The 23,157-nt window shown below is 38.1% G+C and overlaps 1 protein-coding gene across 1 annotated transcript in view; it reads left to right on the top strand.

Moving 5' to 3' along the window:
• spire1a (spire-type actin nucleation factor 1a) overlaps positions 1-23,157 on the top strand; it is a 245,118-nt gene that overhangs the window by 160,041 nt on the left and 61,920 nt on the right. Inside the window, exon 12 of the mRNA XM_041241878.1 lies at positions 9,762-9,904. Within this exon, the coding sequence (XP_041097812.1) occupies positions 9,762-9,904 (143 nt within the window). The remainder of the gene's footprint in view (positions 1-9,761; positions 9,905-23,157) is intronic.

Below are 23,157 nucleotides of genomic sequence, written 5' to 3' on the forward strand. Positions count from 1 at the left end.
AAGTGTAAGGTACTGCACGCAGGAAATAAAAATGTACATTATAAATATCATATGGGAGATATTGAAATTGGAGAAGGAATCTATGAAAAAGACCTAGGAGTTTTTGTTGACTCAGAAATGTCTTCATCTAGACAATGTGGGGCAGCTATAAAAAAGGCTAACAAGATGCTCGGATACATTGTGAAAAATTTTGAATTTAAATCAAGGGAAGTAATGTTAAAACTGTACAATGCACTAGTAAGACCTCATCTTGAATATTGTTTTCAGTTCTGGTCACCTCGCTATAAAAAAGATATTGCTGCTCTAGAAAGAGTGCAAAGAAGAGCGACCAGAATTATTCCGGGCTTAAAAGGCATGTCATATGCAGACAGGCTAAAAGAATTGAATCTGTTCAGTCTTGAACAAAGAAGACTACGTGGCGACCTAATTCAAGCATTCAGAATTCTAAAAGGTATTGACAGTGTCGACCCAAGGGACTTTTTCAGCCTGAAAAAAGAAACAAGGACCAGGGGTCACAAATGGAGTTTAGAAAAAGGGGCATTCAGAACAGAAAATAGGAGACACTTTTTTACACAGAGAATTGTGAGGGTCTGGAATCAACTCCCCAGTAATGTTGTTGAAGCTGACACCCTGGGATCCTTCAAGAAGCTGTTTGATGAGATTTTGGGATCAATAAGCTACTAACAACCAAACGAGCAAGATGGGCCGAATGGCCTCCTCTCGTTTGTAAACTTTCTTATGTTCTTATGTTCTTATGACAAGACATGTGTAACTCTGCACAAGGGCAGTGTCAGGAATTGCTTTGGGAATCTTAGGTTACAAGAACTCTCCCCAGCTGACTGTAATGCTTTATAGAAGGCTCATATATAGATATAGTATGTTGTTGTCTGGTCTCCAAGTTTCACATAAACAGAGAGAGGGATATTTTCATTCATAGCTGCTCTTTGTCTTGCCAAGCAATCTTTTTTTTTTTCTTCACCAAATCATTTTCAGTTAACCATTTCAATAAGAATATCTTCCTGTATACATTCTGGGATTTTTTCAGAAGAGCAGAACACTACAGATTTTAAGTGGCTGCACTGAAAGGATCATTATCCACTTCGAAACCGGAACGACTGGATGTTCTGGCAACTTTTACTTTCACAAACAACCCTATGTGTTTTGCCCCACTTTTTTTTACGTGCAGTGGTACACATGGTTCTTTAAATGACTTGGCCACTGCAAATATTACATTAACTGCATCTGCAAAGTTTGTCTTATTTATTGTCAGCTGACAATGTGGACATTGCACACTAACTACTTTTCTTTCTCTACCTGGGGTAACAACAGAACATCAAAACAGAAGCTGTGAAACAATTCACAAATGGTCCTCTTTAAATTAAAGTTGTTTTGAACATGCTAGCTGCTATGGTTGGGGATATCAAGCACTTTTAATTGACGCTGGTATGGTGGTGTGTATATGTGATATGTTATTGTATTTCACAAATTATTCTTAGGATGCACATGTGAAACAAAGGCTGTGAAACAATTCACAACTGGTCTTCTTTAAATTTAAAGTTGGTTTGAGCACTGTAGCTGCTGTGGTTGGGGAGATAAAGCCATTTTCATTCATGTCGGGTTAGCGTGAGTCGAATATCAAACGAATATAGAACGTCAAGCTAACTTTACCACAGTAAATTATGTACCCAGTATTGATGGCTGATTCCCTTTGGGGTAGAAACACTGGCAAGAAAAACAGTCGCCATCAGTATCAGGTTTGTAATTTGCAATTAGTGGGTTGGTCAAAAATTTAACCCTAACCCATGCCAAAATGTCCCAGCTTCTCTCAAAAGTTGCGAAATGGGTTTTGCCGTGTTGAGAATTAAACTGATCCTCAAATCCGACAGACCATTTGCACCAGTTAGGCACCCTGACTGCACCCCTCTCTGCACCATGACCAGGCAAAGTTAGTAGATCACCGATTCACTTATTTTCCCGCCCATCGAGAATGATTGAAGCTAGCTCGAAATACAAGGGTGAAAAGATGATTGTGCCAAAATTTAAAAAATCAAATAAGAAATTAAATAAACGAAATACAGAAAAAAACTAAATAAATACATAAATAAATCGCAAAATAAGTAAATAAAGTTCAATTTGTATTTATTTATTTTGTTTTATATTTATATTTTTATTTCATTTTTTATTTTGAATTTTATTTCGTTTTTCACTTATTTGTTTATTTGTTTTAAATTTTGGCACAAATTATGCTCCATATCATGGAACTCCCAGCTATTTCACAATGTATGAGCTGATCAAGGCCTCAAGTCTCTCTACTGTTGACAAGGAAACCTCATTACACAGTAAGTGGACCGCAACCTTGGAAGAAGACCAAACTGAAAGCACCAGACTTTATGTTTACTCTGTAGTGAGTGCACTACTGGTGGTCCTCTCCAGCCCTTGCACTCCTACTTGGACTGTGTCCTCAAACCCTTTAAGGACCAGGTTCATGTTAACACGATCCTACTGAAGTGGGCTCTAGGACCGCGATCATGTAAACACGATAAAAAAACACTTTGTTTTGATGACTTACAGGGCCACAGTACTGTGCAGTACAGGCTTGAAACACATGTCAATGGATAGAGGAGTGTGACCTTTTGTTTTTGTTTTCATTTATCTACACATCCTACCCCACAACTTCCAAGTGAAAAAAATATTCTAGAAAGTTGTAGAAAATTAATTAATAATAAAAACTGAAATAGCTTGGGCGGATAAGTGTCCACCCCCCTTGTAATAGCAATCCTAAATTAGCTCAGGTGTAACCAATCACCTTCAGAATCACACACCAAGTTAAATTCATATGATTTCAGGATAAATTTAGCAGTTCCTGTTGGTTCTCTCTGCTGGGTAGTGCATTTCAAATCAAACACCAAGTCGCTTTCAAAAGAACTCCGGGACAAAGTTGATGAAAGGGATGGATATAAAAAAAAATATCAAAGGCCTTGAATATCCCTTGGAGCATGGTCAAGACAATTAAGAAGTGGAAGGTGTATCGCACCACCAAGATCCTGCCTAGATCAGGCGGTCCCTCCAAACTGGATGACTGAGCAAGACGGAGGTTGATCAGAGAGGCTGCCAAGAGGCCAATTTTGTTTAATTATTTATTTTCGCTCTGTGAGAAGTTTATTTATTTATATATAAGTGTATACACCGTACCTGCAGTGGTTTGTTTGCAGACGGCATCCCCCAGCGGTGACGTACAGATGTACCCAGGCACTGGCCCAGATTTTTAACACCATCCCAGGTGATGACAGGCAGGCATCCCTGGGCGGTGATTTTAGAGTTGATTTTAAAATACTGTTTGTAGCAGGGCAGTAGGAAAGCCAGTTGCTCTGCCAGTTGCTAATTTTAAAACTTGTGCAGAATGTGGCCGAAGGGTTAACTACCAATTCTCTCATTACCCCTCGGCCACATTAGAAAATTAGCAACTGGCAGAGGACGGGCTGCCAATCTCGTCTCTGCCAGAACACATCTAAATAAAAACAAAACAATAACAAAACAAAATGCGGCTACAGCGTCATATTTAAATACACTAAATGCAAAAACAATAACCACTACCATTAAAACAACATAAATACAATAAATAAATCATAATACATCAATACAAAATAACACGGGCAGAGGGGGAGACCCCGTTCTAAAAATAAACAAACAATACATTCAAACAGCAGGGCTTTCCTACCACCCTGCTATAAACAGTATTTTAAAATCAACTCTAAAATAAGCCAATGCAAAGAAGCCAGCACTGGGGTGATATGTTCCTTTTTTCTGGTTTTAGTCAAGATTCTACCAGCAGCATTTTGAACCAGTTGCAAATGACACAATAAACATTTTGGGATGCTAGAAAATAACGCATTACAATAACCAATTCAGGAGGATACAAAGGCATGTACTAGTCTTTCAGCATCAGATGCACAGATTAAGTCTAAGTTTTGCAATATTTCTCAAATGATAAAAATACGATTTTGTAATCTTTTTGATATGTTTCTCAAATAAGAGTAGGGTCAAAGATCACACCTACATTTCTCATTTCTAGTACAGGTTCTGCTGAAATCCAGGCCAAATTGTTCAGGCTTAACCAACTGGTTTGATGAACCCACTAACACAACCTCAGTTTTTTCAGCATTCAACATGAAGAAATTTTGGGACATCCAGCCCTTATTCTCAGTACGACAAGATACTTTATTGGTCCCAAAAGAGGCATCACCAGGTTTTAGAGACAAATACAGCTGGGTGTCATCTGCATAAACATTTTAATTTACTCCATGTTTGCTGTAATATCACCCAGATGGAGTATATAAATGGAAAATAATAAAGGACCTAAAATAGAGCCCTGTAGAACACCACAAACTAATTCAGATTTAGTTATTCATTCACTAATTTTTCATTCCCAATTAAAACAAATTGAGACCTATCGGAAAGATAAAGACTTGAACCAGGATTAAACAACTCCAGATACACCTACAAAATTTTGCAGGCGATTGATTAAGATATAATGATCAACGGTATCAAAAGAAGCACTTAGATCTAATAAAATGAATACTGATAAATAACCAAAGCCAGTGCCAACTAATAAATCATTTAATACTCTAACAAGAACTGTCTCAGTGCTATGTGCATGGCGAAAACCAGAATGAAACTTTTCATAGATGTTCTTTTGTGTCAAAAATGGATGCAGTTGCATTTGCAACTACCCTTTCTAATATTTTTGCAAGAAGAGGAAAGTTTGATATAGGCCTATAATTATGTAGAATTGTTGGATACAAGTTATGTTTCTTGATCATTGGCTTTATGACAGCTACCTTAAGTCGATGGAACTAGCCCAGAAGAAAGTGAACCATTAATGAAATTAAGAATATAGGTATTAAGAGAACAAAATATTTATTTCAATAATTTAGTTAATAGGATCAAGAATACAGGTAGTATGTTTAATATGCATGACACTATCATTTAAACCTATTAAGGTCACCGGAGAGAAAGAATGAAAAGTAACCAGAATAGGTCTGGTAGATTATACTGAGTTTAAGTCTTTCATCACCAGAGATATCTGTGAAATTTGATTTCTGATGTTTATAATTTTACTATAGAAATAGTAAATTAAGTCATTGCATCTGACTTGAGTCATTGTCTTTATGATAAAATCAATAACAAACGTTTCAATTTTCAATACATGTAGCCACTCTCTAGCATAAGCAGTCATCTTGTCATTTTGCACATAAAAAGGTTCCTGCCATGGTGGTTAAGACCATTGCTAAGGAAATAGCAAACACCTTTCTAGCCTATAGCACCGTTCTGTAATCATAACGTCACAAGCAGCAGGGAGCCCGGGAATCAAAATGTGTAGATGGGAAGCAAAGACAGATTTCAAATCCTGATTTACTGCCCTTGCTTTCTTCACGGCTTGCCCCACCTCCTTCCACTTAGCAGCAGAATCCTCAATTTGGCATTCTGGTGGATTGACAGGTGGAACATCAAAGGGAATCCTAACCTAAACCCATAGGCTCCCCTCTTGTTCGATCAGCCTGTGTCTCTTCAAGAAATCTTTCCCACTCAGTTGCTTGCTAAGTGTAAGAACCATCTGTGCTTGGCTAGTTCCTAGTAGCTGATTGATTTCAAAACTTTTGCTGTTAGGTCTTAAAGAATCTTATGGATTTAGCATCAACATGATTAGGTAACTGTGGCAAAGTGGCTGGTAAGGGGAACAGGTGTAGCGGTGATGCGATGAAGGAGTGACAGGCAGACAATGGTATTTCAGTGAACAAGGTGCTTTAATTATAATCTTGGTCTGGTGACCGTAAAATAATACATTTCCGGCTATACACAACAATGTGTAAAGTGCGGGGATAACAAAAACTGGGCACAGTCCCAAACAAAAACAGAAGACGCAGTCACCAGACCTGGGTGCGTGCAGACGTGCAGGTGCTCGGTGCAGACACAGGTTTGTGTGGAGTGTAGTGGTGCTCTGGATCGTGCTGACCCTGGCAACAGCTCCGGAGGTGTGCTTAACTGTCTAATGGTGAATACAAAAACAGACAGTTACACGGACAGACACAACAATACAAAACACAAACACAATCCACTCTGAGAGCTCCTCTCTCAGTCCTTCTCTTTCCAAGCGTTTAACCCAAACGAAGGAAAAGATCAGTGTTACCCTGGCCCCTATATGTAATCCTGCATGATATCTAGGTAAACGATTGCAGCTGCCTCTCGTTTACCTTTCAAATCAATACGGTCTTACAACAGAGTCTCGCTTCTTTCCAGGCTGACCCACTTCCCTGTCCCGTAAACGAACTGTCAGGCCAGCCCTTCCAGATACTTCTCCTCTCGTTCTTTAGTGCCCTCACAGGTTGGGAGGAAGATTTATCACCAGAACTCATATTTCTGTCACAGTAACCCATTCCATACCCTCACTATTCTCCTACCTGTCTGTAAATCTCCATTTCATTTCCAACATGGCCATGAATATGACCCAGGGTTAGTGCCACGCTTGGACCTGAGGGGCCTGGGTCCACCCATTTTGCTCATGGGCCCACCCAGTTATGGAGCGATTGACAATTAAAAACATTTCATGCCAAACCTTATCAGACCATAATCTACTGAGACAAGTCTAGCTCATCTTCGTGGTTCAAAAATATATCCGTCCCACAAACCTCAATACCGTTGTCATGGTTATGAAAAAAAGATTGGTGATTGGTCAGCTGAGATATATCGAAATTAAGCACGTCGGCAGCAAACATACAGGAACTTTTCTTTCATTGCAAAGCACGCAAGCAACCAGCTTGTGCAGCTGCTGTTTAGTTATTTATACTGTATAAATTGGTAATTGTATGTACAAAATATTTACAAGATATTTTGTAACAATTGAAAGTTGTCCTGGATAAATAAGGGTGTCTGCTAAGAAATATAATAACAGAACATTTAGCCAACTTTGCAGTAAACAGGAGCTATATTTGTGTCTTACACTTTAGCTATGTCCCGAGAAATTTTGTAAAAAGAAAATGAACCAATGATCAACAAATGTGCCAGTAATGTAAAAACCTACATTTAATTTTATCAATTTGAATTCAGTTGACTGATGAGCTGAGATGTACTGTATGTTATGCTCAACTCGTGCCTCTATTCCTGTTTTGTTTTTGTTCACATATAACTGACACTTTTCTAAAGCTCAAAGGGAAGTATTCTAGTCACTGTATGAGAGCTTTTTAAATTTGAGTTCACTTTGGGAAGTTGAATACACGTTTGAGAGCTTTTGTCAGAAACTTTTTATGTGTGGGAGTGACTTGTAGTTCGCTAATGTTATGGAATCTGTGCGGCTATGCCTCATGGTGGTAAATCGAATTTCCGACTGTCAAAATTTTTTGGTAGAGTTTTGTGAAGTTGGAGAATATGGTACTGTTTGTGACAGTATAGAGTGTCCTCAGTACTCATATTGGTAATTATGTTATTACGTTTACATCAAAAGGTCATAAACGGCCCGTCCATGAAAATTTGGGGCCCAGCCAGGAATTAAATCCTGCGCTGCCACTGATATGACCCCTTTGTGTTTTGGCACTTGTAGCTTGGCAACCTTAAATCAGAAACCCAATATATCCACAGAACGGCCATACGTAGCTGTTTCCAATTATACTATATATTTTGTTCTGGAATGCCCCCAAAACAATCATAACAACATTTATAATAATAACTAATATTTTAAAAACTGCCAAATTTTGACCCATTTCTAAGTTAGATATAGAAAAAAATATTAGAATGCTGATGATTTCAAATAAAAAAAAAAATCTGATTTTATATATTTTCTACCGTTGAGGAGCTTCAAGATTTTGTCTTAGCTGTGGTCTGTATGACAAAACAATCTTATTTACAGGCAGTGTCAGCTACTTCATGGAAGTAGTAAAGACTAAGCAAATGTACGTTGCAAAATCATATGTAAAACCTTTTAACAATGAAATATGTTAAGTCAATATTCAATAATTTTCCATTAAGAGAAATCATATTTATATGCAGACATTATAGAATTCAATATATCCAAGAATAGCATTTTTATAGAAAAACTTACTAATACAACGACAACAACAAAAATTATATAGAAAAACTAACTATGGTGTAAATGACGACAAAGTAGTAAGCCTAACTATATTGGATTAGTGCAATAAATGTGACCATCACTGTAAAGCAAACAAATTAATTCATTTTTGGCATATAAACATAATGTACTGTATATTTCCCGACTTTCAATAATTCTGATTATGAATAGAATTATATTTATGTACAAATGTTATAGAACTAAATATAACCAGATAATGTCAGTGCAATAAATATGGCCACCACTGTAATTTAGCAAACAAACAAATACATAAATAAATAAATCAAATGATGTAGTGTGGTATACGTACTGTCAAGTACAAGCCTCCTCTCAAACTTGTCCTCTTCCACTTCAAAATACTCACTGGTGGATGAGTTTTCTGTGGATGCGTTTTTGAGTGCATCATCAAAACTAGCGTATAAGAATACCGTTTTTTCTGTTTGCATTGCCTAACCTTATTCAATGACATGGCTTATTAGGGCCTTGAGACATCCCGGAAAAGAGATTACGTCATCAGTGTTTAAAACCCGAAATTAGAGCGGTCCGGTGCATAGGGGTTAAGTTCTATCAACCTATCTTCATAGCTCATTCATTTAACCCTCTGGGTCACTGGTTGCTCTTTGCTGGACTCTCTCCAGTGCCATAATGTCCTTTTGGTACCATGGTCATCAGATAGGGAGACTTCTTGGGATCATGGACTAATTCAGAAAAAGGTAGACAAATGAATGATTACCTGTTCTTATTTAAAACAACCTTTTATTCTGTGCTCTATAGTACTGGGCCACCAAGTCAGAATATCAGTTTATCAATTATGTTTCTTAATCTCCACCATTTTTGAGCAGTGCTCATCATCATACTGCCTGTGGGCCACATACTATCACCAGTTATATGTGCTGTTATGTCTGTTTTGAAAATAATTTCTGAGTTGAGTTAGTGATTGTGACGAAGTGCCCGCCCCTGTGTATATTATCTGTTATATGTTGCATGTGATGTGTTAAATGTTGGTGTATTGCACGAGGATTGCACAGAACTTCACGTGCAAGTAAAAAGTAATAATATGTGAGCGCGGGGAATTGCACTTTTATTAATTCACGTGCAGTTGTACCGAGACTCCAATTGAATGATTGATTAGCAATCGAGTCTTGGTACAGCTGCATAAAAACAGCATGTTTTCGCTCACTCAGGGTTGTGTGTTCGGTGAGTGGAGAACGGGAGAGAGAGAGAGTAGGAGAGTTATCATTTCAATTGCTATTGCGTGCTGGTGGGACCAGCACGATGCTTGTTTATTTAACTCACCGTGTTTGTTTGTCGATCTGCTCACCGTTTGTAAAGTGTTAGTCCGTTTTTGTTTGTCTTTTTATTTTGGCGAATGTGCCGTGTCCTGTGTTGTTTCTGTTTGTTCAACTGTTTTATTTACAATAAACCGGCGCAAGCAAGCGCCATCATCATTTCACATCATCTGTCTTTGTGTTCATTCCTTTTCCTGGTTCTGACGCTGCCCACTTCGGCAGTGATTCATTCACTTTTTTTTTTTTTTGTTTGAGTAATAGAGGTAATTATAGTGCTGTGTTGCCCTGAGACTCCCTAAATGTTTGGTAGGCCTAAGTAACCACTGTCTAAATAGTTCAGTTTGTTTCCACAGCATATCCAAGGTTCCTGCCCATATCATCCACCCCTCAGCCTGAGAGACGCCAGACCCCTCAGAGGCGGCACTCCATTGAGAAGGAGACCCCAACGAATGTACGACAGTTCCTGCCTCCCTCGCGCCAGAACTCCAAGTCTCTAGTAAGTATACAAAAAGTTGTTACAAAACTGCTGTTTTTCTATCTTATTTTTCATTGTTTTGTCTCAAATATTCTTTGAGAAAAAAAGTTGATGACTTTTTAACATTTTACAAAGCTAGAATGGGAGTTAGATTGATATATTTCAATAGTATTGGGTGCACTAGAAAATAATACATTGTTTTTTTTTTAAGCTGCTAGATTTGCCTATGTTTTTGTGTAAATTGTTTTATTAGTTTTGGGCTAACACTTTGACTTTTCTACTCGAATTATGCAGCTCATGTTGTATATTACCGACCCCAATTTCATGTGTCCAGTACACCACCAAAGAATGAGATACCCAGGGAAATATATATATATTTTCTGAATCTGCACATCATAAGGATTTTAGAAATGGGTAACACAATGTCTTCAGTCAGTGATTTGTTACCCATAATCCTTCTGCAGTCTGAGGATATGTCATTGTATGTAGTAAAAATCACTTGTTTGTCACAATATTTGGACCTCTGAATCTGACAGTTTGTTTCATTGTTGGCAAGACAATGTTTTTGAATTTCTTGGAGTGTCCTCAGTTCAGATATCAAATATGTGCACCTTTACACATATCTCCAGGCATTTACATGTCCTAGACTGACACCAGGCCACTTTGACTTTTCTATTTTGAACTGTACCGCCTACATCACCCACTTCAATTTCATGTGCCCAGTATGCCACAAAAAATGAGATACCCTGGCATAAGTATACATTTTCCGAATCTGCACAAAATAAGGATTTTTGAAATAGGTAAGCTTACATCTCCCTTCAATGGTTTCTTACCCATAACACTTCTGGAGCCTGAGGTAATGTTGCTGCATGAAATAAAAAAAGGTGATTTTTTCTACCTTTAATACATTGGTTTCTTTTTCATAGTTTGCTTATTTATTTATTTATTTATTGAATGTATATAGCACTTTTTATACAAAAGTATTGTAAAGCACTGTACAGTACTGTGGCACTGGGGGAGCACTCCCTATGTAACTAGTGTGTGTTTTGGTGTGTTTGTACTGGCGATGGGCAGGGAAGGGGTTACGGGGAAGGGGAAAGCAAGTGAGAATGTGGCGATGGGATAATTAGTGAACGGGTGCAAATAGATGTTCACACAGGTGTATAAAAGGGAGGTAGAGGTTCCATTGAGAGCAGCAGCCCTGGAGAAGGTTTGTCTCCAGGTCTGGTGATTTCCTTTTGTTTTTTAAAAGTTAGTGTCGAGAATTGTTTTGTTTAACACTTAGTGGTCCATTTATTCATAAGAACATAAGAAAGTTTACAAACGAGAGGAGGCCATTCGGCCCATCTTGCTCGTTTGGTTGTTAGTAGCTTATTGATCCCAGAATCTCATCAAGCAGCTTCTTGAAGGATCCCAGGGTGTCAGCTTCAACAACATTACTGGGGAGTTGATTCCAGACCCTCACAATTCTCTGTGTAAAAAAGTGTCTCCTATTTTCTGTTCTGAATGCCCCTTTGTCTAATCTCCATTTGTGACCCCTGGTCCTTGTTTCTTTTTTCAGGCTGAAAAAGTCCCTTGGGTCAACATTGTCAATACCTTTTTGAATTAGGAATGCTTGAATTAGGTCGCCGCGTAGTCTTCTTTGTTCAAGACTGAACAGATTCAATTCTTTTAGCCTGTCTGCATATGACATGCCTTTTAAGCCCATAATTATTCTGGTCGCTCTTCTTTGCACTCTTTCTAGAGCAGCAATATCTTTTTTATAGCGAGGTGACCAGAACTGAAAACAATATTCAAGATGAGGTCTTACTAGTGCATTGTACAGTTTTAACATTACTTCCCTTGATTTAAATTCAACACTTTTCACAATGTATCCGAGCTCTTGTTAGCCTTTTTTATAGCTTCCCCACATTGTCTAGATGAAGACATTACTGAGTCAACAAAAACTCCTAGGTCTTTTTCATAGATTCCTTCTCCAATTTCAGTATCTCCCATATGATATTTATAATGTAGATTTTTATTTCCTGCGTGCAGTACCTTACACTTTTCTCTTTTAAATGTAATTTGCCATGTATCTGCCCAGTTCTGAATCTTGTCTAGATCATTTTGAATTACCTTTGCTGCTGCAACAGTGTTTGCCACTCCTCCTATTTTTGTGTCGTCTGCAAATTTAACAAGTTTGCTTACTATACCAGAATCTAAATCATTAATGTAGATTAGGAATAGCAGAGGACCTAATACTGATCCCTGTGGTACACTATTGGTTACCACACTCCATTCTGAGGTTTTTCCTCTAATCAGTACTTTCTGTTTTCTACATGTTAACCACTCCCTAATCCATGTAAATGTGTTTCCTTGAATCCCTACTGCGTTCAGTTTGAGAATTAATCTTTTGTGCGGGACTTTGTCAAAAGCTTTCTGGAAATCTAAATAAACCATATCGTATGCTTTGCAATTATCCATTATCGATGTTGCATCCTCAAAAAAATCAAGCAAGTTAGTTAGACACGATCTCCCTTTCGTAAAACCATGTTGACTGTCTCCCAGGACCCTGTTACCATATAGGTAATTTTCCATTTTGGATCTTATTATAGTTTCCATAAGTTTGCATATAATAGAAGTCAGGGTTACTGGTCTGTAGTTACCTGGTTCAGTTTTGTTTCCCTTTTTGTGGATCAGTATTACGTTTGCAATTTTGTCGGTACCACCCCTGTGTCAAGAGACTGCTGCATGATCTTGGTTAGCGGTTTGTAAATAACTGTTGTCAAAAATCATTTCTTTGAGTACTGTTGGGATGATCTCATCTGGCCCAGGGGATTTGTTTATTTTAAGAGCTCCTAGTCCCTTTAACACTTCTGCCTCGGTTATGCTAAAGTTATTTAAAACTGGATAGGAACTGGATGACATGTGGGGCATGTTGTCAGTATCTTCCTTTGTAAAAACTTGTGAAAAGTAATCATTTAATATATTTGCTATTTTTTTTTTCTTGATCTACGATTTTGCCATTTGTATCTCTTAGACATGTAACCTCCTTGTGGAAGGGTGGTGGGTAATTCACTGACACAGGAGACAGACAGGTGGATTTGGCAACATCGCACAGGTGCCCAGTTTTATTTCGGGGTGCTATTTTTCTTTTATCCCGCAGATGGCGCTGTGGGTCCGTGGTCTGATTTACCAACGATGGTAAACAGAACCACGGACATACCAAGCGATGGTACACAATACCGGCGCCCTTGCAGGTGCTTCGAAACAATAATTCAAAACAGAAGGCACAAAGAAACAGGGAAAATAAAACAGTAACAAAACTACAAAGAAAAGGTGCTGCACTTGAAAGCTATATCCCAGTCGCTGCTACCCATGCGACCCGGATCACCGTCGCTAACTAGCCTGCTCCGTTACAATACTCCGGGGTCTGCCCAAGGGTTCCCTGCTTTCACTGTCTCGCTTTGACACACTCAGTTTCGGTTTCTCCCGACTGGTTCTCGGTCCTCGACCAGCGCTTCAGCACTCTCGGCGTGTTTAAAGGGCAGAGCTGAGGAAACAGCAGAGCATTTTTTTATAGGGCTAGCAATATCCCAAGACTCGCCTCTCAGCCATTCAGAGAGGGGGAAAGTCCACACACCCACTTTCCCACCTCCCCGTGTCACTGCCATGACTCACAGGCGGTTGTTGGATGACTGCCGCCCTCTTCCTGCAGTACTGTGAACACGCCAGCAGAGTCAGCACAGATCTCCCCCTGCTACACTCCTCTTTGAATGTTCTCTTGCTGTTGTAATATTGGAAAAAAACATTTTGGAATTGGTTTTAGCCCCCTTAGCAATGTTCATTTCTATTTCTCTCTTGGTCTTTCTAACTTCCTTTTTGACTTGCGTTTGCAGTTCTGTGTACTCTTTCTGCGTACTTTCTTTTTGGTCCCTTTTTAATGCTCTGTAAAGTGCCTTTTTTTACTGAATATTTTTTTTAATTGCTCTATTAAACCATTTTGGCAATTGAGTTTACATTTAGATTTGACTGCTTTAGGGATGTAATTGTTTTGCGCCTCTAGTACTACATTTTTGAAGAACAACCATCCTTTTTCTATGGATGTTTTCTCTATTTTACTCCAATCTACTTCTGTTAGTCTCTGTTTCATACCTTCATAGTTTGCTTTTCTAAAATTGTAAACCTTAGCTTTAGTCTTTACTTTTGGGGATTTAAAAAACACTTCAAATGAGACCATGTTGTGGTCTGAGTTTGCCAGTGGTTCTCTGACCTCTGTTTTAGTTATTCTATCTTCGTTATTTGAAAAGACTAAATCAAGGCATGCCTCCCCTCTAGTGGGTGCCTTGACAAATTGTGTTAGGAAGCAGTCATTTGTCATTTCCACCATTTCTATTTCATCCTTCGCGCTACCCACAGGGTTTTCCCATTTTATTTGGGGGAAGTTGAAATCCCCCATTAGTATGGCTTCTCCTTTGCTACACACATTTCTAATGTCATTGTATAACAGATTATTGTGCTCACCATCTGAATCTGGCGGTCTATAGCATGCTCCTATTATTATGCCTTTTGAATTTTTGTCTGTTATTCTGACCCATATTGATTCGGTTTTATTTTCTTTGTCCAGGTTTAACACCTGGGCTTCAAGACTGTTTCTTATGTATAGCGCTACCCCTCCTCGTCTTCTGTCCTGCCTGTCTTTCCTATACAGTGTATACCCACAAATATTATATTCGTCCCCATCACTCTCAGATAACCACGTTTCTGTAACACCTATCACATCATAGTTACCTGTTAGTGCAGTAGCTTCAAGTTCTAGAATTTTGTTTCTGATACTTCTAGCATTTAGATAAATACATTTAATGGTTGTCTTACCTGAGTTGTTGTTCTTGTTTTGATGCGGTCTCCCTTCTGTTTTTTTGTTGATTTCTCCCCCCTTCCTTTCTAGTTTAAATGCTTCCGAACCTGCTCGAGGATCTTTTCTCCGAGTAGACTAGTTCCCTTGTTATTTAAATGCAGTCCATCCCGTCTATACAGATAGTCCTCGTTGTAGAATGTGGTCCAATGATCAAGATAGGTGAAGCCTTCCCGTGTGCACCACGTCTTCAGCCATGCGTTTTGATTAATTATTTCCAGCTGTCCATATGGTCCTTTGCAAGGTGCGGGTAGTATACCAGAAAATACCACAGTTTTGGTTTTCTCTTTTAATTTCCTTCCTAGCTCTCTGAATTTGTTTTGCAGGGATTTTGGTCTGTCTCTTCCAATGTTGTTTGTACCGATGTGGACGACTACTACCGGGTCGTCTCCTGTTCGTTCCAGGAGCCTGTCCACATTTTCAGTGATGTGCTTGACCGAGGCTCCCGGAAGGCAGCACACTTTTGTAGTAAGGCACTTTACGCACACTTGGTTTAGCTCTGCTGGGTTTTCTTGGATTTCGCACATCATGCTGGTGTCACAGATTACTGGCTTGAAGACCATGTTGATGTTTTTTTTTTTTTTTTTTTTTTTTAAGTTTAGTTTCTTCTGCAGCTGTCAACCTGCTTTCAAACTGCTTCTAAACTGCTTTGCACTTTTCCATGCCTGTACTTCTCCCACGCTGTCGCTTCCACTCGCTGTCGCTGGGAAGACTGCCTCATTTATAGCTGCGTCGTTCTGCTGTGCTGTTGGCTCCTCCCCTCGCCCGTGTCTCAGAACGGCACTGTCAGGCGTGTCAGGTCCAATTTATTTTCACACGTGCTGTTTAAAAGATTTTTTTTTCACAGTAAAACAGGTTAAAAGTCACTGCATATCAAAAGGACTCTCAGTACTGCATCTCCAGCCAAGCCCCACCCCTTGTTCGCTGTATTTTTCACATACCTCTTCGTAGTTGTGCATACTGATAAATCCTCTCCTCATCACTCGTTTTATCACCAAACTCCTCAATAATGTGATCCAAGTTATTATTTTATTTCTATAATATCTCAAAATGCTCGTCACTGGATGCGGAAGCAGCTATTTTCTTTGTTTGTGTCTGTGTTATCTCTGTGGTGCAGGGGCTATGTGTATTGCTCCTGTTGGTCTCACTCAGCCATTGAAATGTTTTCTTAGCTTTTTCCAGAAAAAAAACGACTAGAGACCTCTGCTTGACGTCTTTTTGATAATGCCGGACAGACATCGGACTGGAAAGGGAAAATTGTAATGTCAGACCTGGTCGTACAATAATAATAATAATAATAATAATAATAATAATAATAATAATAATAAACCTTTATTTAAATAGTGCAATTCATGTACAATACAATTCAAAGCGCTTTACATACAGAAAATAATACAAAAACACAATAATAAACAGTAAGAAAAGAGTACAGTTATTAAAAACAGAAGTAACAATAAAATAATAAATAAAAACATAAAAATGTTATGGAAAAGCTATATTAAAAAAGTATGTTTTTGAAGGTGAATCTCTGATAAAAAGGGGTAAGGAGTTCCAGAGTGTGGGGGCATTAAAACAGAAAGTAGCGCCTCTCATCCTTTTACTATTCACCCTCGGAATACATAAAAGGCCAGCATTTGCAGATCTCAGAGTGCGTTCAGGCTGATAAGGAATTAGGAATATCATTTAGATATTGTGGAGCTAGTCCATTCAGTGCTTTAAAAACTAGTAATATAATTTTAAAATCAATCCTATAACGCACAGGAAGCCAATGCAATGATTTCAACACAGAAGTAATGTGAGCCCCTTTTTTTCGTTCTAGTTAGCATTCTAGCAGCAGAATTTGCACTAGCTGTAGGCGTGATATAGACTTGGAAGTCCAGAAAATAAAGCGTTACAGTAATCTAACCTAGAAAAAATAAAAGCATGTACTAATTTCTTTGCATCATCCAAGGACAAGAATGATCTAACTTTTGCAATGGTTCTTAAATGAAAGGGTACTCTAGTAATGTATTTTAAATGTGGTTCAAAGGAAAGTGCAGAATCAAAAATAACCCCTAGGATTTAGGACCCCATTTGATTTTAGCATACCTAGATCAATATTTGTCAAGTCCGTCTTTTGATTAGAGTCTAAAAGTAAGACTTCTGTCTTATTGGAATTTAACTGTAAGAAATTCTGAGACATCCAGCTTCTAATATTGGCTAGGCATTTGAAAAGGGTATTGATAGCTGTTGTGTCATCTGGTTTAACAGATATATAAATCTGTGTGTCATCTGCATAGCTGTGGAAATTCACCCCATGTTTACGAATAACCTCCCCGAGTGGCAGCATGTATAAAGAAAATAACATGGGACCAAGAATGGAGCCCTGCGGAACACCACGTGTAATATTAGCTAGTCCAGATGTAGATTCTCCTAAGCAACAAAATACTGTCTGTTCATTAAATATGATATGAACCAGTTTAGGACACTACCTGGCTGCCCACCTATTCTCTAAGATGAGAACTCTCTAAATAGACAAATCTAAATGTAAAACTAAATTGCCAAAATGGTTTTAATAGATCAATTAAAAAAAATATTCAGCGAAAAAAGGCACTTTACAGAGCATTAAAAAAGGACCAAAAAGAAAGTACACAGAAAGAGTACACAGAACTGCAAATGCAAGTCAAAAAGGAAGTTAGAAAGGCCAAGAGAGAAATAGAAATGAACATTGCTAAGGGAGCTAAAACCAATTCCAAAATGTTTTTCCAATATTACAACAGCAAGAGAACATTCAAAGAGGAGATTAAATGTTTAAGAGATACAAATGGCAAAATCGTAGAGGAAGAAAAAAAAATAGCAAATATGTTAAATGATTACTTTTCACAAGTTTTTACAAAGGAAGATACTGACAACATGCCCCACATGTCATCCAGTTCCTATCCAGTTTTAAATAACTTTAGCATAACAGAGGCAGAAGTGTTAAAGGGACTAGGAGCTCTTAAAATAAACAAATCCCCTGGGCCGGATGAGATCCTCCCAGTAGTACTCAAAGAAATGAAAGAAGTAATTTACAAACCGCTAACCAAGATCATGCAAGCAGTCTCTTGACACAGGGGTGGTACCGACAGACTGGAAAATTGCAAACGTAATACCGATCCACAAAAAGGGAAACAAAACTGAACCAGGTAACTACAGACCAGTAAGCCTGACTTCTATTATATGCAAACTTATGGAAACTATAATAAGAGCCAAAATGGAAAATTACCTATATGGTAACAGGGTACTGGGAGACAGTCAACATGGTTTTAGGAAAGGGAGATCGTGCCTAACTAACTTGCTTGATTTTTTTGAGGATGCAACATCGATAATGGATAATTGCAAAGCATATGACATGGTTTATTTAGATTTCCAGAAAGCTTTTGACAAAGTCCCGCACAAAAGATTAATTCTCAAACTGAACGCAGTTGGGATTCAGGGAAACACATGTACATGGATTAGGGAGTGGTTAACTTGTAGAAAACAGAAAGTACTGATTAGAGGAAAAACCTCAGAATGGAGTGTGGTAACCAGTGGTGTACCACAGGGATCAGTATTAGGTCCTCTGCTATTCCTAATCTACATTAATGATTTAGATTCTGGTATAGTAAGCAAACTTGTTAAATTTGCAGACGACACAAAAAGTAGGAGGAGTGGCAAACACTGTTGCAGCAGCAAAGGTCATTCAAAATGATCTAGACAAGATTCAGAACTGGGCAGACACATGGCAAATGACATTTAATAGAGAAAAGTGTAAGGTACTGCACGCAGGAAATAAAAATGTACATTATAAATATCATATGGGAGATACTGAAATTGGAGAAGGAATCTATGAAAAAGACCTAGGAGTTTTTGTTGACTCAGAAATGTCTTCATCTAGGCAATGTGGGGAAGCTATAAAAAAGGCTAACAAGATGCTCGGATACATTGTGAAAAAGTGTTGAATTTAAATCAAGGGAAGTAATGTTAAAACTGTACAATGCACTAGTAAGACCTCATCTTGAATATTGTGTTCAGTTCTGGTCACCTCGCTATAAAAAAGATATTGCTGCTCTAGAAAGAGTGCAAAGAAGAGCGACCAGAATTATTCCGGGCTTAAAAGGCATGTCATATGCAGACAGGCTAAAAGAATTGAATCTGTTCAGTCTTGAACAAAGAAGACTACGTGGCGACCTAATTCAAGCATTCAAAATTCTAAAAGGTATTGACAGTGTCGACCCAAGGGACTTTTTCAGCCTGAAAAAAGAAACAAGGACCAGGGGTCACAAATGGAGTTTAGACAAAGGGGCATTCAGAACAGAAAATAGGAGACACTTTTTTACACAGAGAATTGTGAGGGTCTGGAATCAACTCCTCAGTAATGTTGTTGAAGCTGACACCCTGGAATCCTTCAAGAAGCTGCTTGATGAGATTCTGGGATCAATAAGCTACTAACAACCAAACGAGCAAGATGGGCCGAATGGCCTCCTCTCGTTTGTAAACTTTCTTATGTTCTTATGTTCTTAACAAGATACAAGTTAATGATTAATTAAAATCTTGTGATCCACAGTATCAAAAGCAGCACTCAGATCTAAAAGGATCAGTACAGATCTATACTTATACGTAGATCATTTACCACTTTGACAAGCGCAGTCTCAGTGCTATGGTTAGCGCGAAATCCTGATTGAAATTTCTCAAAGATATTATTATTTCCGAGGAAACTATTAATTTGTTTAAAAACTACTTTTTCAAGTACCTTTGATAAAAAAGGAAGGTTTAAAAAAGGTCTAAAATTACTTACAACTGAACTATCCAGATTCGATTTCTGAAGTAAAGGTTTCACTAAGGTGGTTTTTAAAGAAGAAGGAAACCTTCCTGATGACAAAGAGCTATTAACTATATCAAGGCCATCATTGGACAGCTTACTAAAAGAGAGGGAAAAGGACTCCCAGGCAAAGGAGCAGAGGCACCCTACACCACTCCCAACATCTAACATCACATCTAACATCCCCAACATCATGTGTACTGCAGGGACGAGCACCACCATTGGCTGAACTGCTACATTGCCCCTCCAGATTGGTGTGGACTTTGTAAGTGGATCGTCATGGATGGCATGAATGCCCCAAGTCGCACAAGCAGGAAGTAAAATTAAGCTCCTGGCACACAAAGAACCTGTGTGGGAAGAGTTTAAACCCAAAGAGCAAGTGCAGGAGAAGCTTGAGCACCAAGTGCCCAAGAAAGAGAAGTCCAAGTCTCCTGAACACTGTAACGGTCCCAACATCCCTGACAAACGAAGGCAGAGCATTCCATAATTTAGGAGCTCTACAAGAAAAAGTCCTACCTCCTGTGTTGCTGTTGTTAACCCTAGGAATAACCAGCAGCCCTGCATCCTGTGATCTCAAAGTGCGGTTTGGAAGATACAGGATCAGTAACTCCTGCAAATAACTAGAACATAAGAACATAAGAAAGTTTACAAACGAGAGGAGGCCATTCGGCCCATCTTGCTTGTTTGGTTGTTAGTAGCTTATTGATCCCAAAATCTCATCAAGCAGCTTCTTGAAGGATCCCAGGGTGTCAGCTTCAACAACATTACTGGGGAGTTGATTCCAGACCCTCACAATTCTCTGTGTAAAAAAGTGTCTCCTATTTTCTGTTCTGAATGCCCCTTTTTCTAAACTCCATTTGTGACCCCTGGTCCTTGTTTCTTTTTTCAGGCTGAAAAAGTCCCTTGGGTCGACACTGTCAATACCTTTTAGAGGTGCTAATCCATTCAAGGCCTTGTTACTTAACAGAAAATTCTTAATATCAATTCTATACTGCACAGAGAGCCAGTGTAAAGAGACCAAAACAGGGGTAATACTTTCACTTTTCCTGGTTTTAGTCAGAATTCTACCAGCGGTATTCTGAACAAGCTGCAAACAGGATATCACACATTCTGGGACACCAGAAAAATGTGCATTAGAATAATCAATTCTAGATGAAACAAAAGCATGCATTAGCCTCTCGGCATCAGATACAGAAATAATTGGTATAAGTTTAGCTATATTTCTCAAATGGTAAAAAGATACTTCAGTAACTTCTCTAATATGAGAATCAACGATGACCCCCAAACTCTTAATTTCCAGTTTAAGTTTTAATGAGAGACTGCAAGGTTCAAGCTCATGTAATCCCACATTTCCTTTTAGTTGGTTCTGTGAGCCCACTAACAGAACTCAGGACTTATCTGAGTTCAACATTAGAAAATTCTGTGCTTGTAAGAGAAGTAGCTAATAACACCCAGGCAGAAGAAATTCCTGACTTTAGGGACAAATATAGCTGGGTATCATCAGCATAGTAATGGAAGTTCACTCTGTGTCTGCGGATAATATCACCCAATGGTAGTATATATAATGAAAACAACAAGGGACCTAGAATGGAGCCTATAGAACACCGCAGACAACTTATGATAATGCTAATTTTATCTCCCCAATAGAGACAAACTGAAACTTATCAGAAAGGTGAGATTTGAACCAGGATAGGACAAGTCCAGACAGTCAAGACGATTCAGTATCATTATCAAGGGCTGCACTTAGAGCTAGAAAAATTAAAACTGATGGAAAGCCAGAGTCAGAGCTTATCAGCAGATCATTCACAACTCTGACAAGGGCCGTCTCGGTGCTATGTGCAGCAGAAAAAACAGACTGAACCTTCTTGAATGTACCATTAAGAATGGTAGATTGGAGACTGGCCCATAATTATTTATGACTTTAGGGCCCAAATTATGTTTCTTAAGCATAGGCTTTACCACAGCTTTAAATATGAGTATTAATAACAGTAAGAACATATAATAGTTTTGTAGGAATAGGATCAAGAGAGCCTGTAGTAGCTCTCATATGTTGAACTAGCTCTGTCAGTAACAAAAAGCCCCCATACCAGGTGTAGTTGGTAAAACTGTGCTGGAGTCCTCCATAATCGAAGGTGGTTGTGGAATCTCATTTCTGATGTCTAGTATTTTATTTTAAAAAAAATGTAAGAAGTAATTGCAGCTGCGAGAGGAGCCAATGTCAAGGGTAGGACTATTAGGGGAAAGGTTGATTAATTTTTCTAGGGTAGCAAAAATAAATTAGGATTATTTTTATTTGTTTCAATTAAATTGAATAATATGATAATCTAGCCAACGCCAGAGGCTTCCTATATATATCCATCTGGCCCTTCCATGAGATGTAATGAACATGCAGTTTAGATTCCTGCCCTCTCCGTTCTATTATATGACTCTTATGGTTCATCTTATGAGGTGTATCATTAAACCAAGGTGAGCTTTTTTGAAAGACACTCTCCAAGTTTTGATTGGCACTACATATCTAAGATACCTGTCAAGGTGGTGTTGTAGCATTAACCAGCTCATCTACTGATAAGGACTCAGAGAGTGGTAATGAACTCAGTACAGCAGATACTGACAGATTCACCTAAAAAACAATGGCTGGAAATTACAATTAAATGTAATTGATCTAACACATTTACATGTGTTATAAGGGTAGTGGAGATAATTCAATAAAAATAAATAAATTATAAAGCCATTCTATAAAAAAAATAAAACAAAGCCAACTCGTTCAATATACAGTTTATAACCTGTTTTACATCACCTCACTTCGTATCATGCCCTGTTTATTACCTCTTTTAATGCCATTCCACAAAAACCTGCTTATTGTCACGTCTGTGCAGCCTGTCAAATGCTGCATGGCCAGGCTTTACTAAGTAACTACAGGATATAAAGAATTTCCAACGTAACTACAACCAATAATCATCTTGGCTGATAAACTGACATGTTGTGACACCTGTCAAACGCTGCATGGGTGGTCTTAATGGGATACAGTTCAGTTATATAGGGATAGGAGGAAAGAAAATACAGTATATAGAAGAGGAAAAAATGAGCTCAGATAATTATATTACACCTTATGACGATAGATGATGTTCCATAAAGTGTGTATTATATATGTATACTAATTATTATTATTATTATTATTATTATTATTATTATTATTATTATTATTATTATTATTATTATTATTATTATAGCAAAAAAAAGCAACTTCAGTGTGCAGACTGACATGTCTTTATGGAACATATTGGATCATACATTGTGCTTGTGCTATAATTATACATTAATGGTTGTTGATCAAATAATTTATAACAAAAAAAAAAAAAAAAAAAAAAAAAAAAACATTTCTTGATGTATACTAGAACCAGTTTTCCGATGTGATTTTCTGCAGTGGAACAGCGGGTGGCAGTCTTCTCTGTAGCAAATCATTACAATGCCTGTACTTACTGTTTACCTTGTTTAAAATAATATAAACAATAACACCAGGTAGGTGATGATGTCACAGTTAATACAGCTCTGATTGGCCAG

The sequence above is a fragment of the Polyodon spathula genome, chromosome 3 (assembly GCF_017654505.1).
Source record: "Polyodon spathula isolate WHYD16114869_AA chromosome 3, ASM1765450v1, whole genome shotgun sequence".
In the NCBI taxonomy this organism is placed as follows: Eukaryota; Metazoa; Chordata; class Actinopteri; order Acipenseriformes; family Polyodontidae; genus Polyodon; species Polyodon spathula.